The sequence below is a fragment of the Strigops habroptila genome, chromosome 2 (genome assembly GCF_004027225.2).
Source record: "Strigops habroptila isolate Jane chromosome 2, bStrHab1.2.pri, whole genome shotgun sequence".
In the NCBI taxonomy this organism is placed as follows: Eukaryota; Metazoa; Chordata; class Aves; order Psittaciformes; family Psittacidae; genus Strigops; species Strigops habroptila.
Window position 1 is genome coordinate 31656029 of NC_044278.2, and position 23882 is coordinate 31679910.

A 23882-nucleotide genomic window follows, 5' to 3' on the forward strand; every position below is an offset into this window, starting at 1 on the left:
GCGCCCGCCCCGCCCTGCCGGCAAAGGAGGGGGGAGACGGCCTCCTGATTGGTCATCCCCTATCACGTGATCGCCCATGTCCCCGTTTCCCCTCACGCAGGCGCCGCTGCCGTCCCGTGCGAGCGGTGGCGGCCGCCCGCGCGGCGCGCTGGCGGTGCGGGGAGGGGCGGGTGGGGCGCGTGCGGCATGGCGGAGAGCGGCGCTTGGCTGCTCGTACTGAGCTCCGTTTTCGTCTGCAACGCGCTCAAGATCCTCCTGCCCTCCTGCTCCTCCATCGTAAGTGACGTCACTGCCCCGCCCCGGCCGCCGTGACTAAACGGGGGCCGTGGCGAGCGCCCGCCGCCTCCCTCCGCTCTCTCTTGGTAGCGGGGCTGCGGGGTGGCCCGCGCCTCTGCCCGGCGTGGCGGGCGGGGGGCGCCCGGCCCTCAGGTGCATGGGGTGGGTGCGAGGTCGCGGGTCTCGGGGCGTTACGGAGCGCCCGGTGTTCTGTGGAGGTGGCGGTGTCACCCCGCCGGAGGGCTGCGGTGAAGTGGGAGGCGGCGGGGAGCGGCGCCGTTTCGGGAGGGCCCCCGGTGCCCGGCGGTACCGCATCGCGTCCTCGCTGTGTGCGTCGGCCTGGTCCCGCTCCTCGCCTCGGGAGAGGAGAAGGTGGAGAGGTTCCCAGCTGGGAAGAGCTGGAGGTGGTGAAACCCATCAGCGTGGCCATGGGACACTCCAGCAGCCCCCATTACGCAGGTCTTTGAAGCGAGTCTCTGAGTAATGAGTTATCAGTGTCTCAAAGGATCTTACAGCTCTTGGGGCATGGCAGGGGACATAAAGGACAGCATAGCTCAGTCTCCTGTGTTTCTAACAGGTGGACATCTCCGTATTGAGAAGGGAGATCAGTGGGTGCAGGGATTAAGGAGTGAGACATCACAGGAGAAAACCTTGAGTCACAGTCACTAATTGGGATGCCCTCTGCTCTGATCTTAAGCGTTTTTGTGGAAGCGTGGGTAACAGAGTTATGGACCAATGAACTCTGTGACTGACAGATAAACTGGCATGTGAGCAAGCATGCTGAAGTACCAATCGTTCTGCTCTTTCCTGTACACAACTTCGCTGGCACACAGATTGGTGCACACTGGTCAATAGTGGTCAAAAATCCTTTAAAACGTAAATTACTCTTACCAGTGTGGGAAGCTGAACTCAGTGTTACGATAGATGACAAAAGTCTCTGCTCAACTTTCTGCTGTGGTTCATGACAGAAACTAGTGTCACGTTCTCATTGCAGTACTGAGAACATCACATGTGGGGAAAAAATTACACGTGTCGTATTAGAATCATAGAATGGTTTGGGTTGGAAGGGACCTTAAAGCTCATCCAGTTCCAACCCCCTGCCGTGGGCAGGGACACCTTCCACTAGAGCAGGTTGCTCCAAGCCCCGTTCAACCTGGCCTTGAACACTGCCAGGGATGGGGCAGCCACAGCTTCTCTGGGCAGCCTGTGCCAGGGCCTCACCACCCTCATAATGAAGAATTTTTCTTGAGGAAAGCTACAAAGATTTACTGAAGAACAGCAAGAAAAAAGTTGTAAGTTCTTCGTACCTTCTTTTCTAAGGTAAAAGGAGTTGATGACTGTCCTGGGTTCAGCTATAGCAGTCATTTTTCTCCTTCTTAGTAGCTGGTGCAGTGCTGTGTTTTTTAACTTTCAGCCTGGGAACAACACTGATAACACCGATGTTTTTAGTTGTTGCTAAGTAATGTTTATTCCAACCATGGACTTTCTCAGTCTCATGCTTTGCCAGGGAGGAGGGGAAGCCGGGAGGAAGCAGAGACAGGACACCTGACCCAAACTAGCCAAAGGGGTATTCCATACCACAGCACGTCATGCCCAGTATATAAACCGGGGGGAGTTACCTGGAAGGCCGACACCACTGCTCGGGTCGGGCTGGGTGTCGGTCGGCAGGTGGTGAGCAATTGTATCCTCTCCCCTTGTTATTTCACTAATCGTTATTATCATTGGTGGTAGCAGTAGTGGTTTGTATTATACCTTAGTTGCGGGACTGCTCTTATCTCAACCCGTGGGAGTTACATTCTTCCGATTCTCCTCCCCATCCCTCCGGGAGCGGGGGGAGGAAGAAGGGGGGGAGTGAGCGAGCGGCTGTGTGGTTCTGAGTTACCGGCTGGGCTCAAACCATGACAATGACCCAACAAGCAGGTGGTGCCTCATGAAAAGGAAGTGGGAAAATAAAAGAAGATGTGAAAATGCTGGCTAACACAAAGTGAGGTTACCTTTTTACATTTCTGCCAGCAGGAAATCATTTTAGCTAAGAAACCAGTAAGATGTTGTAAGAAAACCCCTCTTAAACACATGAATAAGATGTAAGGAAATTAACTAATGCAAATTTATGTTTCTGGTTTTGAGGCGGTGGTGAGGTACTGCGCAAGGTGGATTCCAACTCTCAGCCAGTGTGGTAATTTGTGTGTTTCTAACAGCTCAGACTAGGCAATCTGTAATCTAGAGGAGAGATTCCCAATTTGTGAGCCATACATTATTAGTGAGGTCTAAAATTGGGCTGTTTGGACCCTTCCTGAGGCTGCTGTAGCTGGAAACGGGAATGATGAATGAGTGAGGGGTGTTGCTGGAGCTGGAAAGGCTGGTGATGAAAAGGAGCACTTTTCTGTCCTTTCCTCTCCTGCATGTGTCAGGTGCTGGTCATCCAGGCAGTGCCTGATGGGAATTGCAAGGAGGGAGGACAGCAGTTCATCCCGGGATGTAGCAGCAGTAGGGCCTGAGACGTCTGAAAGGTCTTGAAGCAGCAGCATCGAGAGTGGGGAAATGAGGAGATGAAAGCAGAAATCGAGAAGGAAAAGGCAGTTAGCCACGGGTAGAAGAATTGAGAATCACTGCCGTGCAGGGATGGTAAAACCGTTTTTGGTTTGGTTCCATCAGAACAAGAGAGCAAAGCTTCTTTGGCTTTTAGAATACGTTGCAATGTTAAGACGAGGTTTTCCTGTGTCTTGATGAAAGGGCTTTTTTTTATTTTTTTTTATGGGAGGCTTTTGAGTATGTAAGCAGAAGATCATACATCACATGTTGAAGGAAATCAGTGGAACTCTGGGTAAATAACTGATACTATTTCTTTGCTTCTTAGATATCAAGATTGTTGCAAAAGGATGCGGAGCAGGAATCTCAAATGAGAGCTGAAATTCAGAACATGAAGCAAGAACTCTCAACCATTAGTATGATGGATGAGTTTGCCAGATACGCCCGTCTGGAAAGAAGGATTAACAAAATGACTGACAAGCTTAAAACTCATGGTAGAGTTGCAATGTTTACTCCCTCTTCTAGTTTCTGAAGAGCATTTTGTCAAGTGTTTTTAAGTATATGTCTCCAACTTTTTTTTCCTGCCCCTTTTAGCCATTTCCAGTGTTCCCTTCTTTCTTTCTTTTGTTTTTTTTTTAAACTTTTTGGAGAGCTTGCTTTTGTCTTTCAGTTGTGCATAACTCTGCATACACTGGTAAGGGAGTAATTTAGAATCATATCATAGAATCACAGAATGGTTTGAGTTGGAAGGGAACTTAAAAATCACCTTGTTCCAATCCCCTGCCATGGGCAGGGACACTTTCCACTAGACCAGGTTGCTCAAAGCCCCATCCAGCCTGGCCTTGAACACTGCCAGGGATGGGGCAGCCACAGCTTCCCTGGGCAACCTGTGCCAGCGCTAGTGTCTCATCACTTTTTCTTAAAGGAATTTCCCGGGCTTCACTGTGCAGTTCTTCACTCTTTCTCCGTGATACTCATCACTGAATCATGTTTTGAATAAGTCAAGGGAGTCCTCTGCTGCATATCTTCATACAAAAGGGTGTGTTGGTTGGTTGGGGCTATTTGGTTAGTGTACTACAGAATGCTAGAGAGAAAGCATTGATCTATAGGGTAACCAGAGGAGATTTTTCCTGTCACTTTGTGACTCTGTTTGATCTTACGCAGCAGCTTTGTGATAAAGCTATAGTGCTTTGCCTCCACTAGGATTTTATAGTAATATAGTCCACCATCTCCTGGTAAAGACTACACATAAACCTTTGGCACCAGAGCTTTTGCTTTTGTCTTTGCCCAAACTCACTAGCTGACCCTAACAGGATGGGAGACTACTTGCTTTGTCTGCCTCCTCTGTGCAGAATGGATGGATGTTTATAGGCTCCTTGCTTGGAGAAAGGACAGTATTTATAACTGGCAGTCTGGATCACTTTCACTAGTATCATTCTTAAGCTGGTAATTTCAGTTCATTAGATTTGAGTAGATTACTTAGCAACCAGCAATGTCATTTAGGAAAACTTCAGGCCACTTAGTTTGAAGATGTGCTGTCTTCACTGGGCTTCTTTATACTGGTATGAGGTACTGTAGCAGGAGAAAAATAAGCACAATAAGTTTTAATACTGAACTTGACCAAAATTGATTCAGTGAAGGAATAGTCTTATCTGTGTTCCTGGGTGAAACAAGGCAGAAAGTGCATCTGCTGAAGCCAGCATTCTCCCCTTGACTAAAAGGGAACAATTTACTTTATGCTTCATCTTAAATTAGTAACCACAGTGGCTGTTCTCATTTGGGAAGAATGTACTTGATTACATGTGACATTTTTCTGTCTAGGATATTGGTGTTTTGCAACTTTTCATAGTAGCATTAATAAGAAACTACAGCATGATATGGACCAAGCACTTTATTGCAGAAGGATACCTTCAGTACAGCTGTGAGTCATTTGAAAAGAAATTTTTAAACAGTGCCATGTCCTGAGAGTGAAATATCAATAAATTACTAGTCTTATCTAAGTATAATTTACTGTTAGAAATAATGTGGAGTAATATTTTTTTCTTTTAACAGTGAAAGCACGAACTGCTCAATTAGCCAAAATAAAGTGGGTTATAAATATTGTATTCTACATCTTACAAGTAAGTAAATACTTTATTATGAACACAGATGACTAAACTGAATCCTCGATAGCGTTACAGTTCTCTCCTGCAGTTACTGGCTGATATTAGTCACACAGGTGTTTGACATTCCAGTGCCACACTGCATGCCAAACTGGAAGAGTTTCTTGAAATAGAATGGAGAGATGTTGCTGATAAGGTCTGGTAGTTGTGGATGGAAGGAGGTTTCAGTTTCATTGTAGCTCTGTGTTTCTGGTTTTGAGATGACATGATAGGAGTTTGCCTTAGCTCTTTAATCACTAGGTTTTGGGTTTGGGGTTTTTGGTTGGTTTGTGTTTTGGTTTTTTCATTTCTGTTTGGCACTGGACCCAGGAAAGTTCCAATATATGCAAATATATTTTACTTCTAGTATTGAAAACAAAATATGCTTTTGCTGAGGATGCACATCTCCACTTACAGCTGCCACACGTTTCAGCACTGTGCCTCATCAGATTGGTTTTGTAGTTCAGACTTGATGCCAAAGAATTGTCTGCTAATAAGGATGACAGTGGTCAACCCCAAGATGTCCTTAGGGTAATGTTGAAGTGAGTTGAGTTCCTGGCAGGCAAGGGTTATGGCTAAAAAGAGTCATCAGAATTTAACAAGTACTATGTTTGTCTGTGTTAGATTAGAACCAGGGTCTCGAAAAAAAGCAATGTTGTCCAGTGTCTCACTGCTAGCTCTTCATATTGTGTGTAACTGTAAGGTCATATGGAGCTTAAAAGTATTTCAAACTTGCTTAAGAACAGTGTAAAATAACGAAGGAACTATTCCCTTTAGTTAGAATTTGTCATTTACTGTTTCAAAGTAGACATAGAAATGTGCTTCAGTGTGTGGTGTTATCCCAGCTAATAACATTTTCAATTCTAGGCTACCTTGATGGTCTCTCTGATTTGGAGGTACTATGCTGAGCCAGTTACAGTGCTTCCGGGCAAATGGCTTGCTCCGCTGGAGCGCTTGGTAGCCTTTCCCACAGGGGTGACAGGTAAGGACTGCACCAGGGAAAACACACGTTTCCCAAGCCCACGTGGATGCTAACAACGTGTGGACGAAGAGCATATACGGATTGAAAGTGCTTCCGTAAATTTCTTCTGACTCCCTTGAAACAGGGAGGAGTTTTGTAAAACATCTGTAGCTGTTTCTTATGTATTCAATTCTTGTCGATTTAACTGACAATAAAATGGGCTCTTTGTCATTTTTATTTCTTCTGTCAGAGGAGCTTTATCTGCATCTCTATGGAATTGACCCTGGAGGAGATTTCAAATCAGAAATATTTTTATATTAAGGAGTCCACTGAAATTAAGTAGAGTTGCATTTAAAAGTGGGCAAATACTTCATAGGTCTGTATCGTTTACGTGTATTTCTTACAATTGCTGGGGTTTCATGCTAGTGTAACTCCAGAGTGATTTAGGCATGCCCTCTCTTGGCATTTTGCCTGGCCTGTTCCCACCCTTTTTCCCATCACACTTCCATTGCATTTTTACCTACTTAAATCCTTTCCTTTTGGGCAGTTTAACAAATTAATAATCAGAATGATACCACAAGTTGTAGACACCTGTTCCTGAGTGGAAAGTGTGCTGACTCCATGCTAGTGGAATAAGTACATGGGAGAGTGACAGGACAATGTAGTGTGGAAATTTACTACCAAGCTAAAATGCTGCTGGTGAATCTTCATATTAGGTTTGTAAGTTCTAACTGCTGTAGAAGGAATTCCAAAATGCATTGTTGGAATTTTATGTTGTGGTATTTTTAATAGCTGCCTAGAGAACAATTTGTATCCAGCGTGCTTTCTGGTCAAGGGAAGAGTCTGCTGTGGTGCAGGGTGGGGGCGTAGTCCTCGGAAGACGTTTATTTAAACAGCATTTGAAGGGATTTAGAATTGTTCACACCCATGTGTGCATTCAGATCTCCTTTCTTGTCTTGGCTGATAGTCACACTAAAGAGATCACTTCTGAGTTCTAGGTGATAAACACAAAATTGTCTAAAAATGCTCCAAAAGGTATTTTTTTCACGTGTGTGCTATGCGTAGCACACATATGTATTCTGTGATACTGAGTGGCTTAATTCCATGTTGCCTGCAGCATGGATGTGCTGTGCATTACAGACAGGGCACACGCTCTTTTCCGCCACACCAATACAAATTCCTGTGCTGCCGGTTGCAAGAACAGGACCCTTTCAAACAGCAGTAGCAGAGGTCTCTGTAGTGCTTTCCTACATAGCTATATGGGGAGCCAGGGGAAAGGAGCACAGATTTAATACTCGTTAAAAAACTGATTTCAGTTTCAGAGGAAATCTACTCTTTGCCTCTCAAGTCCTGAATTTAGGTTCTAGCAAAGTATTCTGTTACTGGCCAAGCCTTTAACTTCGGCACCTGAGACTTTTTCTGTTAGCAGATGTTTTTAGCTGTGGGTTGTATATACCAGACTTCGGCTCTCATTTGTGGTGTTTGGCACTCTTTTCTGCAGACAATAGTCAGGGGTTCTCAGGACCAGCATGGAAGTAGCTGCTATTCCTTGAAGGGAGACATTTGTATATAAAAAGAAAGATGTTTTGTTCCTGTTTACCTGATAACTCTTAAGTTTCATTTTTTATGCTTCCAAAATTATTTTTCAAAAGCCTGCATGCTTCACTGTTATTGACATGACTTAAATAATGTTTTATGTTTCTTTCAGGTGGTGTTGGAATTACATGTTGGCTTGTGGTTTGTAATAAAGTTGTAGCTATTTTGCTACACCCTTTCAGCTGAAGGAATCCCAGTAATCCATGAAGTCCTCAACTACATTTCCATTATCACTGTTTTGAATGAGACTAGGTCTGAGATAATCTTTGTTACCTCATTTGGATATCTGTCAATATTCTTTTTGATGTAGTTTGTCTTCCCTTAGGTTGTTTTTCCATTTGGTGGTCAGTTTTCAAAGAATACCATTGCTGTTTATAAAACCTCATTTTGTGTCTGCTTTGACAAGTGTGAACACTGATTCATGGCAGAACTGTAACACTTTGTCAGGGCAGATACTCACCAAAACCTGAAAGTGTTGAACTTGTATATTGTAAGTTGGAAATGCACTGGCACTTGGAGTTAATTTGGGAGCTTTGCTGCTTCTTTGCTGTGTGATATGGTAGTTCCACCCAGAGGCGGGACTGTATTCGGTGACAAAGTGGTACTAGAGGATATAGAGGAAGGTGGTTTGGTTGGCTTAGGGGTAAAACAGAGTTAGTTTCCTCCTTGTTATTTTTTACACTAGAATTGGTGCATTCTTGGGCTGTCTTGGAAAATAAGTTATTGATATATGTGCAGAAACAACTTTTTATCTCTCAAGAGACTCACTCAGTTGCCCAGTACAGGATGGCTGGATACTTTTTCCTCCCTGACTTTTAAAGTTCATTGAACACTTTAATTTTTCCTACTTTTATTGATAACTGACCTTTCCTTCCGTGGCATTTTTTTTCTGCTTCTGAGTGTAACTGCAATTATTTTCCTTCCATGTTTGGGAGGGAAAGGTCTGGCCAACCTGCTGAAGCTCCATGTTAATGAAGAGAAAGTAGAAAAGTGTGCTGTTCCTTCAGGGGGCTGTGTTTCTAAAGCCTTTAGCATACACTAATGACAGTCCAGGATAACCCGAAACAGCTATGTATGTGTAAAAAGGCAAATTGGTGATTTAAATGTGTGAAGCAGTAACAGAGTGGTAGCAGGCCAGAGGAGGAGGGAAAACAATTTTCTGTTTTAGAGTAAGTCTTTCTTGCGGTGTTTAGGTACAGGAAACAGACACAATATTTTGAACTGAAAGGAGGACAGAATTATTCCAGTAACGTGCCTGTAGAACAGTGGCAAAGTTGTGTTATCTTCCATGCTGCGGTGGTCTGCGACCCTGTCACTGCTGCCCTGCATGACAAGCGGGTGTGTTGATAAAGCTCTTGTTCCGCACCTCCTTTGGTTTTTGACATGAGCCTGAACAAAGCCCTTGGGGACACCTTTCCCTCCTCCGCTGGGCTTTGCCGATTCTGGGTCAGCTTCCCGCTCTGCACAGTGGAATGCGTCTGTTCTGTTATTCCAGGCCCTTTGCCTAGGGCCCCTCCATAATTAGCACTGCATTGAGAAATCAGTTCAAAAGGTCATGATACATTCTGTGAATATATGCATGAAATGTTTGTGGGGTTTGGGGTTTGGTTTGGTTTTTAAGTGGTAATTTAAAAAAAGAAAAGGTTTTATGTTAGGGTTACATTTAACCAACGTGAAAATAGATGCATTAAATAGCAAGAAAAAAATGTTGTGATTGAATGTTATGTATAATTGTGTTTTTATTAACAAAATAAAGCTTTTCAATCTGTCTCAGGTTTTCCAATTCATTTTTCAGTGTTAACTACAGTTTTCCTAAAAAGAAAAAAACCCCCATACCCAAACCAGCAACACCCCCCATACACACACACATTTTTGGACAAGGAGATAACTGTTGGAATCAATAGGACTAATTTATTTTTTTATTATTTTTCTTAAGGTATTTGGGACAGATTATTTAACTATGACATTGACCTACTTCTGAGTCTAAAGAGGTGGCTAATGGTATTTCCACTTGGCTTCATACGGAGTTTAGCACAGTGAAGTCAAGGAAAGCAGCACCACTGAAAACCTTCACAGTGGCACTTGGTGTTTATCCAGGTGTAGCACAGGGTCACCCAGTGCGCTGTTTGTTGGTGGCTCCAGTCAAGCACTTCGGTGAGTGAGGGCAAAAAGGCCTTCGGTAACCCGGTCGGCACAGAGGAGTGTTGGATTATGTTTGCTTGTCTGCTCCTGGCTTTGGGACAGCAGCGAAGGCACTGCCTCTGGTAATAGTTCGTAGAGGAGAAAGAAGCTGCTTTTCTGACACCAGAAGTCGTGCTTTGAAACGTGCCCCCTGTACAGCTGCAGCACTGCTTCCAGAAAAGCTTGCAAAAGTTTGGAAAATACACTGCAAGCAAGTTCAGATCTGAATGTCTCCATCACCTGAACAGCTTTTGCAGTATCATTTTGAAGGGTTTTTTTCAAGTGCCTTTTAAAGTTAATAGAATACACGTAATTTTCCATAACTTCATATAATTCTAACAAGTGCTTCATGCATTACTGTGAGGAACAAAATATAATCCTCCTACCCTTGCTTACATAACCTTAAACACAGGATTTTTAAAGGCTTTGGAGAACTGGATACGCCTGACTTCTCCTAAACAATAGTTTACTCTTGCACATTCATCTTTGGATGTCAGCTGTGGAAGTTACCAGGCAAACTGTTTTGGTAAGTTCCAACACTGGAAAAGAAGGAAGCTTTAGAGCTTTATAATGGTAGTGAAAACACAGCAATAGCAAATTATTTTTATTGTGTGTGAATTCTGGAAGCTATTTCAGGAGTGAAGAAAATAACTTACTTTCTTTTATAGCATTGTTGGTACTAACCCAACGATGAACCTTACAAAAGCAGATTGCTCACTTTGCCTGGCTAATGAATAATCAGCTTCAAAATTCAAACTGCAGAGAGAATGCAAACAACTGAAAGGTGCAAAACAAGGACTAGCTTGGACACCTGGTAACAGGTAAAAATGTCTGCATTGTTAGGCTCTCTTTGTAAGGTGAATATGCATGTGCATGCATGCACATGGAGCAGGAATAGGAGAATGTTCTTTTGTGACAACTGATTTGACTTACCATTTTGGAAAAATCATTGAAAGACATTGTCAGTATTTATAAGATTTAGGATGCATTTAATGAAGGTAAAAACATTGCTTTTTAAAAGTGTTTGTAAGGATCCCTGTTTCTAGAGTAAAGCTAAGTTGATGTACTTAACTAAATAGCAAATAAAATAGTCTGTGTATTCTCATGAGGTTATTCATAATGATTGGTGTCAGATGCTTTACGTGATGAACTAGTAGTCGTGGTTTGAAATCTGGCTTGTGTAATCCTGCATCCTTTCACTTCTTCATTCCTCCCATGTTAGAACTGGAAGGGTTGTATCTTCAAGAACAGCCTAGTCCAAAGAGTTGTTTCTTAAGATGGTTTCCTTTCAGCAAATTTCATATGAGTGTGGCCTCCTGCTTCAGTGGAACTGTCCTTCTGCCTTCTTTGGTGATGTGACCAGAAGGTGGTTCATACAGCCCAAAGGAATTTTTCACTTTTGATTGAGCTGTTCCACTGCACTCCTGCCTGTGCTTGCAAAGCCTGCTGTGTTTTGGTCTTGTACCTGATGTAAGAAGCCCATGATGCAAATTCTCTGTGGCTTCTGAGAATATGTATTTTTCCTTCAGCCTAATGGTTGTTTTGTTTCTTAGACCTGGAGTTACACATCTACTCCCTGGCTGCTCACTGTTATTTAGCTCTTCATCTGGCTTTTTTAATTCTTTCACATGTTCTTCCGCTGCATCTTCCTTTTGATTGTTCTCCTTCATACTGTCACTTAGAGGAGTTTGTTCAGTTTTCATCAGTTCTTTCAGCTCCTGTTTAAGCAAATCTGCCTCTTTTTCTTCTTTCATAAATTCCAAACAAATGTGTTCTTCCATCAGTTGTCTGCCCTCCCTTAAATAGTCTAAAATGAAATTGAGGGGTTTAGGGATGTTCTTAAATTGCCTAGGAACATAGTCATGAAGCATTAATGAAAGTTTCACTTCCTTATTTCATTGCTTAAGTTGTTAATATTAATGGTATTTCAGTCTTGAGGACTATGACAATTCTATTTACTAATAAATATAACAGCATGGGGCAAGATTTAGACAAGATTGTGCCATTAAATGCAGGTAAATATATTTCTCTTTTTCATTATGTTTAGTTTTATTAAATGAATTGCCATGCAAATATAATCAGTAATGGCTAAATATAGGGCCAGAAAAGTCACGTACAATGCAAGAGAGAAACCACATGAGATCTGAACTCCTTACTTGTAATTTTCTTGCTTTTAAATGGTACTTAAATATGTTTATGGTTTTCTTTCCCTTAACTGTGAACACAGTTGCTTGTTGCATGGAGCAGAATATATGGTAACTCTCTCATCTACAAATGAGTTGCCTCCACTTCCTAGTAGGAAAAGGATGTGCGTATTGAATGCCTACAGCAAATACATTTGTCTGCTGCAGGGGATAAATTCTAATAGGTTCTGTGCTTTGGAGAGACTCAAAGAGCACCTCTAAACTGAGGTGAGTCCAAGCTTAAAGGAGAAGTATAAAGTTGCAATAACTAAAATGATTAAATAAGACTTCAATAAGTAAATTTAATACTGGCAGTGAGTGAAAACTGGAAGAGTCTGGCAAACAGTGAGGAGAGACGTTCACATGCGGAGTCGCAAGACTGGTGCTTTCTGTCAGTTTGAAAAGGGATTTTCAAAGACAAGGGTGACTGGGGCTATCTGGTGGGGCCTGGTAAGGCTGCAGGCTGAAAAGGCAGAGTACAAACCACAGGGGTTAATGCATTCCAGGTTACCAGCTCTGTTACTGATCGAGTAAGTGACCTCAACAACCTGCTTCACCTTTGTAACTGCGTGACCTTTAGGTCATGTAATGTCTCCTACCCTTAGTGCACGATGGTGTTCAGATCTCGGTTCTTTCTACAAGCCTTACTGTAATGAAAGTAACATGAATATTTTTAGAAGGAAAAGCTCAGATAAGGGAATAGATGCGCTGGCTCCTTCTTCTCTTCTACAGAATTTCTTCAGAATAAGGTGTTTGTAGATGAGTCCCTTGCATCTAAGTTTTATGTGAGAACACAGTGGCTAAGATTTACATAAAATCTATTTATGCACTGCACTGAGGAGATACTTCCAGCCCTGGAAGAAGTCCTTTTCCTTTCTCAGCAATAGATCCTGAGCCAGAAATACATGTTGACATCAGCTATGATGAAGATTCACAACCAAAAATTTGAGTTTGGTATTTGATCAGTGTGGCATTAACAAACTAATAACTAAAGTCTACTTTTACTAATAAAGCACTGGCTTTTTACCACTATGACCAGCAACTGCATTTAGAATCACAGAATGGTTTGGGTTGGAAGGGACCTTAAAGATCATCTAGTTCCAACCCCCTGCCATGGGCAAGGACACCTTCCACTAGGCCAGGTTGCTCAGGGCCCTGTCCAGCCTGGCCTTGAACACTGCCAGGGATGGGGCAGCCAAAACTTCTGTGGGCCAGCTAATGGCTGTGAGACCCAAGTAACCTACCAATGCCATTGGTTCATTCATCTCCTGAAAAGATCAAATGAGCTTCCGAGAAAAATGATAAAATGTACCTCTACGTGTCCTGTTAAAAGTTTCTGGCTCTTGTATTTTCTTGGTTGATTGTTTTTCTGTTCTACGTTGGGTATCTGTGTATGCTTCATTTGCTTCAGCTTTTTGACTTTTATCTTCTGAAGACATTTCCTCCTACAATTGTCAATTAAAGATAAAAATAATAAAGGAATACTTGTTTAGTGACTTTTAAAAGTACACAGTCATGCAATACTTGTAAAAAATGGTAATTTCTAGTCCTATTATATTCTTATTTTGTATCACTACGTTTATCCTACATGTTTTCTCTAATATAATTACGTTTACACAAAATCCACATCCTAGAAAGTTAAGAAGATGGATGAGGCTATTCAGGCATATTACTGAAACGTACGGAGTAACAAACAGCTTAGCTGAGAGTTTAAACAAGGGATTGGATCCAGATCGTTCATACCTTTGTTAGCTGAACTGGACTGGTTTCTGTTTCCTGAACTTCGTACTCTGACAGCAGCAGTGGTCTAAAACTCTGTTTATCTACTTGTACTGATCTGTGTATACTGAAACCTGTTGAAAAGGATGATAATTAGTAATACAGTAGTTTTGGGGAATTATATTGTTGATATAAACAAAAGATCTCTTTGATGACTGATAATACTGGTATGTGGCCTAGGATTTAAACATTTTTGTGCTGCACGTCTTAATACCCTATAAGAAAGTAATTCTTTGTTCTGCCTGATCTATAAATGTTCAAACTGGAACACATACCTGGACTTCTGAGGGTTTTTATCCATCCATCATAAATATACTTAAGTTTTAGATCTACAAAGTCCCGTTCAGATAGAACATGCTAAGTCAGACAAATGCATCTCTATCCTCGAGCCCATATGGGCTTCATTTGCATGGTAACATTCCAATGACAATTTAAGATGTCTGGCATGAGGCCTCACCTTTCAGGTTCCTAAATTTGGATCTTAAAAGAGTATAATAAACATGCTTGCTTCAATGCCTTCTGATTTGGTTACTCACCTTTCTCAAAGTTATGGAACCAAATTCTCCAGAGGAAATGCTCAACACTGTTTGAAACATCTATGGTCTTTGAAAAGGGATTCGAAGGGAGTGACTGAGACGTTTAAAAAAGTAGCTGAATGGGGATGGTATGTTGTTGGGGAAGGTATATTTTTCTTTTCTTCTATTTTTAGAATAATTTTGACATAAGTACAGTAGCTGAGAAGGTTGCTAGCACATCAGCAAAAATGTGATCTTGCCTACAACATTTGACCTTATTCCAGTTTTGATCTCTGACATCAGAGGAAGACACTCCGTAAAAATGATGGCTTTCAGACGTTTACAGTTTGGTGGTAAAATGGATGTTGAGGATTACTCTTGAAGGTATGGCTCTGATGATGTGGAGGACATTAGTTCTCCCTTTCGAAAGGCAACCAGCAAGCAGTTATCAGCTTCTTCAACAGGAATCAGCGGAGCGTTCCTCAGATTCAGAACTAGGGGGAGCTGTACCTCTAGATCAGCTGGTGTGACCTTCCCACAACCGAGCAAACTGCTCTCATCAAAAGCTCATGAAATGAACGGCTTCATTCCATAAATCAATTTTATGTACGTGCACAGAGCTTTCTGGTAACCTAAGCCAGCCTACCTTCAGCTATTCATCAGGAGTGTTAAAAAATGCGACCCCACATTTCTTCGTTCCCTCTAGGTAAAAATTTTTGCAAACACAGAATAAAAATAATTACCTGAATAATTACTATAAAAACAATTACTTATTACTTTAAATAATTACTTTTTATCACTTGAAGTAATAAAAACTATTACTGGAATAATCACTACTTGAAGAAGTAGCTCTTCCTAAATCTGCTATGGGAAAAATCAAGTCAATAGTGAAAAGGGAAAAAATTGTCAGTAATTCCAGTTCTAGATTTCTAAATCATCTGTTTCCATTAACTGATAGAGAATGAAACCTTTATTGGCCAAAAATATCAAAGATCACACAACTTTGCTTGGAACCTTTTCATTGCAAAATATCAGGTCTCTCTCCAACTAAGCTCCCTTATTTTGCTTAAAGAAAAGAAGAACTTAAATCATAAACAGTGAGTTAAGTACTGTAATTTAAATGACAATATCGTACAAGTCCATAGGGTACTAAACCTACAGAAAATTGCAGCTGGTTGTGTGGTGAAGCTAAACCTGGAATTCAGAGCTTCATAAAAAATGTGTCTGACTTGGAATGAGAAGTAGGAATTTGTGTTTCTTAATTTTACAACTTGAATTACCAGCCTTTTCCCTGCAGTTCACTTGTAGTTAAGGCAGAGTGGTGGATTTGCAAAGGCAAGGAAGAGGAAATAAATAAGCAACTATGATAAGATTTTGTACAGATACCATAATTTGAAGAATTCTGTGGGCAATATTTCCAGCAGATACGTTTGCTACCAGGTAAATTTTAAGTGTTCCTCTGTACCCATATGAAGAAAGCTCCAATTCCTCCTTCCGCTGAGGAGTAGGAATATCTGACCAGTGTTTTAAAGAGGGCTTAACCAGGGGAAGTCAATGTTCAGATCATGATCCAAAATTAAAGGTGTAAGTTTTTTGAGCAGAAAGCTCTCCTTCAGGGTATTGACAGAATGTTTATGATCCTGAGTAGGAGGCAAAATATTTCTTTCAATGTGGGGGAAGTACTTGAAGTCTGTTTATTAGTTTCTGTATAAAACACATTTATTAATAAATTCTAGATACAACATCTAAAGAATACGACAATTAGAAATTTTTAAGTGCTTAATCAGTGTCTCTTTCAACATTTTTGTCCCTGGAGAATATAGTGAGCACACAGGCAACTGAGTTCTTGGCTTCTATGATTTGCAGCTGGTTTTAGCTGTTGCTCTCTCAGTTCAAGGGATGGGATCCACTTGTCTGAACACAGGCGCCTCTTGCTATTTGAGATGCCTTCAAGCATTCAAGATATCCACATAAGGTTGGCTGATACTACATAGGACTGATGGGAAGCCTGTGTCCTTCTGGAACAACAACTACAGGGCCAGGCAGAATGTGCTAGAACATCTCAAATGGCACTGGATGCCTATAATTAAGTAATTGAATCCCACACAAGGGGGGATTCCCACTCTTGGAATGTTTGATAGACAAGATTGCATACGATAGATATTTCTCTCCAATAACTGAGCATCCATGTGAAAGAAACACTCTCTACTAAAGAGCTCTTTCTTCCTTGATAGATTTAACTTTCTATTGTTCTTTTCTGTCATTCTACTGTATTATTTTAAATAACATCAATTCTGTAGAAAGAATTGAGAGGATATACAATAACTGGGTTATTGCCCATTTAAGTTTACTTACACTAAAAACCCAAAGGGCTACTAAGGATAAATGTTCTCTTCTCTCTGATAAGCTGACTGTGTGATCATCACAGTGGCTATTAAACCTCCTAAACCTTGTATCTGAAAATTCCTCCTCTCCTTACACTCCAACAAATTGCAGGTTGCTGGAGCTTCAATAATGGACATTGAAGCATCTGCGCTAGAAGTAACAGGGTCTAAGGATTTTAAAGATGAGAAAACAGTTTCTAAAGATGCCATTAAATTCATCAATTTTGCTCATATAAAAGCACTTTGAAAGTCTATACTAAAAGTAGGAACTTGCTACAGGAGGGTTGTTCATGAAATGCTTTCAGTTAGTGAACCAGGTGGCAGGAATTCTAGGTCCAGGGTAGCCACTTCTCCAGGCCAAGTCAAAAGGAACAGCCTGAGCAAAACTTAGTCTGCAAAAGCTTTGGGGAATGGCAGCTTCACCTTGTTAAAAAACAAACAGGCAAACAGCTCTTGATGCAAATATGCACTTAAAATAGCAGCACTTCTTCAGTGTCACCGTTAGTATAATAAAATTACGTATGCTAAACACTATGCATGAGGAAAATTGGGTTAAATATTAAAAACGAGTCATGTTTGTATTCATAGAATAACTGAGCAAAACACCAAGCACTTCTCTTCAAATTACATGTAACAGAATATTTTTAGCCCATATAAAAGTACTATATTAGCTTTTATTTTTGAACATAGCTCCAAGTTTTAAAGAAAAGCAAGTTTCACACAGCTAAACAAAAAAAGGAAAATGAATGTACACATACTTTTCCCATGAGGTACTGAATCTCTTTTGCCTTTTGGGATTTTAGGCATCTGATTTGCATAGATATTTTTTACATAAAGTTGCCGATCTTTTTCCTAGGAAGAAATAAACACTATTAAACTTCTAATATGCATTAAGAATTACTTGTTACCAACTCAATTTTCCCATGTTGGGAGAAAACTGTCAGTGTTTTTGCGTTGTGCCAGGCCATGTGGTGACTTTGTCATTTACATAAATAGGGATCTGTCATTTTGTTTCATGAGCCAAATCAAAATTCTCCTTTTTTTAAAGCTAAGAACACATCTGTACACCTACGTGCTCTTTTTTATAACACCGTGTTCAGCAGATGAAGTCTTCTATAATGATTTCTTCATTTGTTGTTCTGAGTTATTTTCTTCAGACTAAGCGATTTGTGCCTTTACTTCCTTCTCTTAATAGAAATTATTTACTCAGCACCCTTAGTTAGAATGTGCTCAGTTCTGTTTTGCAACATATTGCTTGGGAAATGACATAAACTTCAGAGGCACACTTTTAACATTTATTTAGCAAGAGTCTTCCTGCCTTACTGAAATCTATCTGAAACACAGAAGAGATATTTCAGTAACTCTTTTGCTGTATTGGGTTTTAGCATGAAAAATAGGAGCTGCATTTACTTTGGAGATACAAGTTGTCCTGAAAGTGTACCTGAATACCTTCAATGCTCTGAATGAGCCAGAACTCATAGCCCAAAACTATGAATGTGTAAGACTAAACTCTACTCTGGCACAGAAATAAGGTTAAAAAGTATGTCTGGTCTTGTTTGCAGTAAAACAATAGAAGGTTTTCTGAATCTAAATACAACATTGGGAGAACTGGACACACATAGAGAACTCTGTGGAAAACACGTGAAACAGAAATATTTTAGAGTAGTGTTAGGGTGAGAACTGTACTTCCAAATAATTTGCATTTTGGAACAGTTTTACGTTAGTGTTCTTGGGACTGTAACTATTCCTGTCTCCCGGATCTGCACATATAGGAGGACATCAGAATCTGGAAGGGAAACAGCACTGCAGGTCCACGAAAAGCACTGTACTTCTTGCCTTCCCAACAGCTCACTGGGCTTCTGCTGCTGGGCAGCCTGGCTGCTGCCAAGTAACAGGAGGAACGTTTCTGCACCTGATACGAACAATGCCCTTGTACAGAAACACAAGGCTCCATGAATCGTCAGGAGTCACCAGTTCTGCCCTTCACAATGTCTGGGAAAGCTCCCCATAACAACATCTTTCACGTTTATTATGATTCCACTTTCAAGGAGGAAGCTCCCTGGCAGAATCAATAGGCGGATCAGTCACTTTACACAGAAATTAAAAAGTGTATTTTAGCTGTGTTACAAACACAGTTTAAAATATTAAAAAGCCAGAAGGGTTTTCGTGTTTTCTGGAATACGTACTGTTTTTCTTGTTTACAACTCATGACATACCATTCATGGCAGTTCTGTTTCTACTTCTATTTAGTGTCACTTTTAGGTTTTTCTGTATGTTTGGTTTACAGACATTACAGGAAGTGTTGAACTGGACATATTTGTCCCAAAAATATTTGCCTAAAAACCAAGCTGGAATTTAAACAAACTATTGAAACATTTATGTATGGCCTTTTGTTAAATTATAGTTTTTCAGATTGTAATATTTGGCTCATTTTGATTTGAGAGTGTTTCTAAAAGGGAGCTCACTTAAAGTTAGTAGGTGAATATATTGATCTAGATATATCAAAATGGTAGCAAGTTGGTGTGGCTTATTTGTTCAAACTATAATGCATTAATCTCTGTTTTGAATATTTATTGATCTACTTCGAACTTATGACAAATAGACCCTACAATAATTTCATCATTTGATATTTGACTTTTTTTTTCATAAACTATAGACTCAATTAGGAAACAAAAATTCCATTACTAAATAATATAAAAGAGACAAAAGGAATAGGTAACATTTAATATTTGAATTTTCTTGTAGGAGCAGAAACCTGTTTAAAATCTCGAATACCTTTATTTTCTGGTGAAGAGAGTTAATTTCCATTTGCAAGGTCTTTGTAATTATCCCAGCTTCCAGAGCTTTTCTGCTCTCATTTGCCAGCTGACGACTAAAGCTGCTATTGTTCAACTTCAGCTGCTTCTCCAGGCTCTTAAAAAAATTACATATTTTAATATAAAGATGGGCTCAGTGTGGCTGTTGAAAAATTTCAGTTCTTACCAGATTTGAAAAATAAGTGTGATCATATAACGAAAAGTAAGCTTCTAGTAATTATAGTCTACTGTAAGCAATGCATGAAATTATGAAGTATCTGAAAAATTACTTTTAAAATGAGCAAAACCTGGTATAAAATCTAATTTTACAAAACAACAAAAAAGCATATTTGGCATTCAAACATAAAAAATAAAGCTGTACATTACCTTTCTGATGGATTAATGAATACAGTCATCACTGAGAAATGTTAAGACAACATGTCTGCTCACACTGAGATCTGTTAACTGCAGTACCATAAGGAGGCTTAGTGCAAATGAAAACTAGGTAATTTATGGAGTACTTTATTGAGTACTTCATCATTATGAGCCAGTGCCTTGCACTGAAATTATAGTTACTAAAACTGTACTATGGACACCCAACCCTGCATGCTTTTTATTAGTTTCTCACTAGGACTTCTGTGAACAGAAAGTTTTCAAATACCCATCTGAATTCAGCTGTTTATATTTTCATTTTCTTTCATGTAATAAATGTATTTCAGCCCTAGCTGTTCAGATGGTGAAATGCCTCTAAGATTACCTGGCTTTTTATTAATTCTATATATAATATATCCCAAGATAGATTTCTATTTCATTAATACAGAAATTAATGATATAGAAATTTCACTCTTCCAGTTTTGTGTTAAAAACTGCATTCTTGCCTTTTTGTGAAAGGTTCAGTCACAGAAAAGAAGCACAAGATATTAAAAGAGGCTGAATTACCTCCTTTTAAACTTCCACCAGGCTTTTACTACAGTTGCGTACTAAACCGACAGTAGAACCAACCCTAAAACCTAGGACACCCGACTACTGCCCAACTCAGCAGCTGCCCTATGGACAGCTACAGTGAGTGTCAGTAATTAGTGAATAGGCAGTGTAGGTATGTCCACACTGCCCACCAGCACCACATAAAGTAACAGGGCAGCCTGGTGGTCTCCGTGTATGACTGACTAACCCTGTGCTTTGCCACGGTAAATTAGAGTCTGTCCTATTGCGGCTCAGAGGCCCAAGCAAGCATGGGTACCCCATGCTGCTGGCAGGGAGCAGAGTAGACACTGCTGAAGATTGCCCTTCAGCTATAAGCTACGCTTCTCACCTAACAGGGTTAGGGCATACAACTTAAAATAATTCCTAAAAGATCTTTATTGCCAAACTTAACCTGCTTATATATTTCTGATAGATTTTAAAATACTGGAAGGGGGCACCACTGCCATTTTTAGTATCTTATATTCAGGACTGCACTGGATTAAAAGGAATGTTCAAAGTTACAGAGCTGTATCAGAATCATTAATGTGACAAGAAGCAGCTAAAAACTCCACTATTCTTGCACAAAAACCTTTCCTATTATTGTTCCACAAATACAACGCTATGCAGGTATTACCTGTATTCTCTTATTATTCACTTCGATTTTTTCTGTAAGGACTGACAATCTGTGATCAAGTTCCTCTCTCTCTGCGAGAGTTTTGTCTTCTGAAAGCATACGCAAGGTCTGCAAAGCACTTTTAGCTTTTAGCAGCTCTGCTTCAACTTCTCTGAGCTTCCTGGATGAATTTCTCTCGTCCTCCTGAGACATCCTCAGGCTTTTCCTTAAAGTTCTCACCTCATTATAATGACTTGCTAAAAGATCCTGCAAGTTACTTTCTAAATTTTCGTATCTATCTATTGCTTTCAAGTGTCGATACTGAAGCTCTTTCAAAATGTGGTTTTCTAAGCTTGATGCTTCTAATTTGCATTGTAAGTCAACTATTTCATTCTTCAGCTCCTTAATTTTGTGAACTTTTGCTGATGATATTCGCTGAGCCACTGTATTTTTTTTCGGGGAAATCATACTGCTCTGCAGGCTTGGAGATGAAGAATTTTGATGTGGTATCTTCTCAGCTGGCAATTTTGTTCCTCCTGCATTCAGACCAAAGTAAACTGTCATTGATATACAGCAACCATTTCAGACAGCAAGATCATTGTATGTCTTTACTGCTCACATAAGTGCATATACTGCTCATCCAAGCTACTTAACTGTGGACTTGACAAAATGCCCAAGATCTACATCAAGACTCCAATGTTCAAGTATTTCACAGATATATGCATTAAAGATTTTATATGTGTGTGTGCATTTATTTTGCTGCACTAGATCAATAGGAGGTCAAGGTTCCCTCCTTTCATTCTTTGAAGCCATTTTCATTCCAAACAGACATCGTGCTCACTTTCCATTAATAAGGGTAACTATACAGGCAGTGTCTTCTAGGGCAAACAGCACTAAAACTCTGGGAATAATTTAGTAAAGTATGTTTATGTTAACACATTACTGCAGTATCAATGGAAATAAGTTTTCGCTCTGTAAATCATGCAGCTCACTATAGGCATGATCTGGGGACTGACAAACCAAATTCAAAGAATCTAGAAAGATTCTGAAGAGGGGGGACATAGGGATGTGTCGTGGTTCAAACCCACCCAGTAACTAGGAAGAAAAATAACTGTTACAGCTGAAACCAGGACAGATGTGATGGAAAAACATAGTAATCTACAGGTCTGCAAGAACTCAAACCCCAAGGTGATCACAATAGCACATGCTTAAATTTCTCTGCAGCTGGATTTTTAAACAGCTTTCTGGAATTTTCAAGTCAGCTTTGAACTACATTTTTAAACCATAGATGCTTATGAGTATAGAACAGTTATGCAGTTGTGTACACTGTTTCGATAGACCAATTGAAAAAGATCTTTACGGGCTAGCATTCTAAGAGTATTGCTGCCATTTGCCTTTCTTTATGGCCAGCATTCTGAATGAATTACTCACATTTCCCTTTCCTGAAATATAATTAGAATTTGAAAATAGTCAAGACTGTAAATCTGAGAGTGTTCCCCCTTTTCAGGCATATATTCAATTTCGCTATAGCTCTCAAGACATTTCAAGCAGCATTTTGCTGGAGGTTTATTATAATAATTTATAGATCACATAACATTTTATGGATAAAATAGGCAAGGTACTAACCAAAAAAACACCAGAGGAAAAGGACAGATCTTTTCAAGCACTTCTGTTGAATCTAATGGGTGTTTTGCACACAAACTCTTAGAGGAGCAGGCCCCAGCCAGAACATCCTGTTGCACATGGGAAGCAACATCAAATCAGGGTAGGAAAAGTAAAGTGCAATGCTGCTTAGGGAACCACCATGCCGTGGCCTTGCTGCTCCCATGACGTATGCCAGAATAGTGGAAAGCTATGGCAAATGTTATCTGGACAGTGGCTTCAGCGGGGGAATGGGCTACTCTCTGCAGCAGCAGTACCTGCTGCTCTCTCCCTCCTTCCCTGAGGGCAGCAGCCACCCCAGCTCTGCACAGATTCAGCCCAGCTCTGCTCCTCTCTTTCCCACAGCAGGGCCTGGAGTCAGGCCCGTGCATGATGTGAGAGGCAGCAAGTCAGAGGAAAGAATGAAGGGGGTGAGTTATACAGTTCTATGAGTCCTTTGCTATTATTCCTGAAATACCTGATACACTCCACTGTTCCAGGATACAAATCAGATGGTCTTTGTTCTGATGATCCTGCTGGTGGAGGAGAGAAAGCGGGGGCAAGCTGGTAGGACCTTGCTCATACAGAGCCACGAAGGGAGAACGGACTACCAAATTCAGTGTGATAGCAAAATGATAGGATAGAAAGAATCAGATTAGAAATCAAAAGTATGAGAGATTATGATTTGGTCAGGGCACTAATTTTTTTTTACATATGTTTTAAATGGATTAAGAAGGACTACTGTCTTACTGGGCAATCCGAGGCACAGCTCCATCCCCGGCAGTGTTCAAGGCCAGGTTGGACAGAGCCTTGGGTGACATGGTCTAGGGTGAGGTGTCCCTGCCCGTGGCAGCGGGGGTTGGAACTAGATGATCTTAAGGTCCTTGCCAACCCTAACTATTCTATGCTTCTATGATTGTGAAGGTTCAAGTAAACAGAGAAGAAATCGTAGCAGTCAGTTGAGGTCAGACACACTCAAGACCTTCTGCAGCGAACAAATTAACAGGTGCTGTGAAAAAAACTCACCGGAAGTAAAATCCAAAGCAAATGGAAGGTACGCAGCATCGCACCTACATGTTCTCTGTAATAACAATTCCACTGCAGAAAGACTACGATACAGAATCACAGAATCACAGAATAGTTAGGGTTGGAAAGGACCTTAAGATCATCTAGTTCCAACCCCCACTGCCATGGGCAGGGACACCTCCTGCTAGACCAGGTTGCTCAGAGCCCCATCCAGCCTGGCCTTGAACACTGCCAGGGATGGAGCATTCACAGCTTCCTTGGGCAGCCTGTTCCAATGCCTCAGCACCCTCACAGTAAAG

The 23882-nt window shown here is 40.7% G+C and overlaps 2 protein-coding genes across 2 annotated transcripts in view; one reads left to right on the forward strand and one right to left on the reverse strand.

Annotated features, from left to right (window-relative positions):
* GET1 (guided entry of tail-anchored proteins factor 1) lies at positions 1-10875 on the forward strand. Its single transcript, XM_030477544.1, has 5 exons — positions 1-276; positions 3134-3299; positions 4858-4925; positions 5814-5928; positions 7616-10875. Exons 1-5 carry the CDS (start codon positions 187-189, stop codon positions 7687-7689), a joined length of 513 nt encoding a protein of 170 aa, XP_030333404.1. The 5' UTR covers positions 1-186; the 3' UTR covers positions 7690-10875.
* LCA5L (lebercilin LCA5 like) overlaps positions 9436-23882 on the reverse strand; it is a 20021-nt gene continuing 5574 nt past the window's right edge. Inside the window, 8 exon segments of the mRNA XM_030476310.1 lie at positions 9436-10965; positions 10967-11030; positions 11033-11491; positions 13180-13312; positions 13611-13720; positions 17304-17397; positions 19321-19458; positions 20938-21452. Of these exon segments, the coding sequence (XP_030332170.1) occupies positions 10926-10965; positions 10967-11030; positions 11033-11491; positions 13180-13312; positions 13611-13720; positions 17304-17397; positions 19321-19458; positions 20938-21452 (1553 nt within the window). The 3' untranslated portion in view covers positions 9436-10925.

Excerpts from the sequence above, each read along its gene's own strand:
- GET1 (XM_030477544.1), top strand. The coding sequence starts at position 187 with ATGGCGGAGAGCGGCGCTTGGCTGCTCGTACTGAGCTCCGTTTTCGTC. Across the intron at positions 277-3,133 it reads TGCCCTCCTGCTCCTCCATC|ATATCAAGATTGTTGCAAAA; the intron begins GTAAGTGACGTC and ends TTTGCTTCTTAG. Across the intron at positions 4,926-5,813 it reads TTGTATTCTACATCTTACAA|GCTACCTTGATGGTCTCTCT; the intron begins GTAAGTAAATAC and ends TTTCAATTCTAG.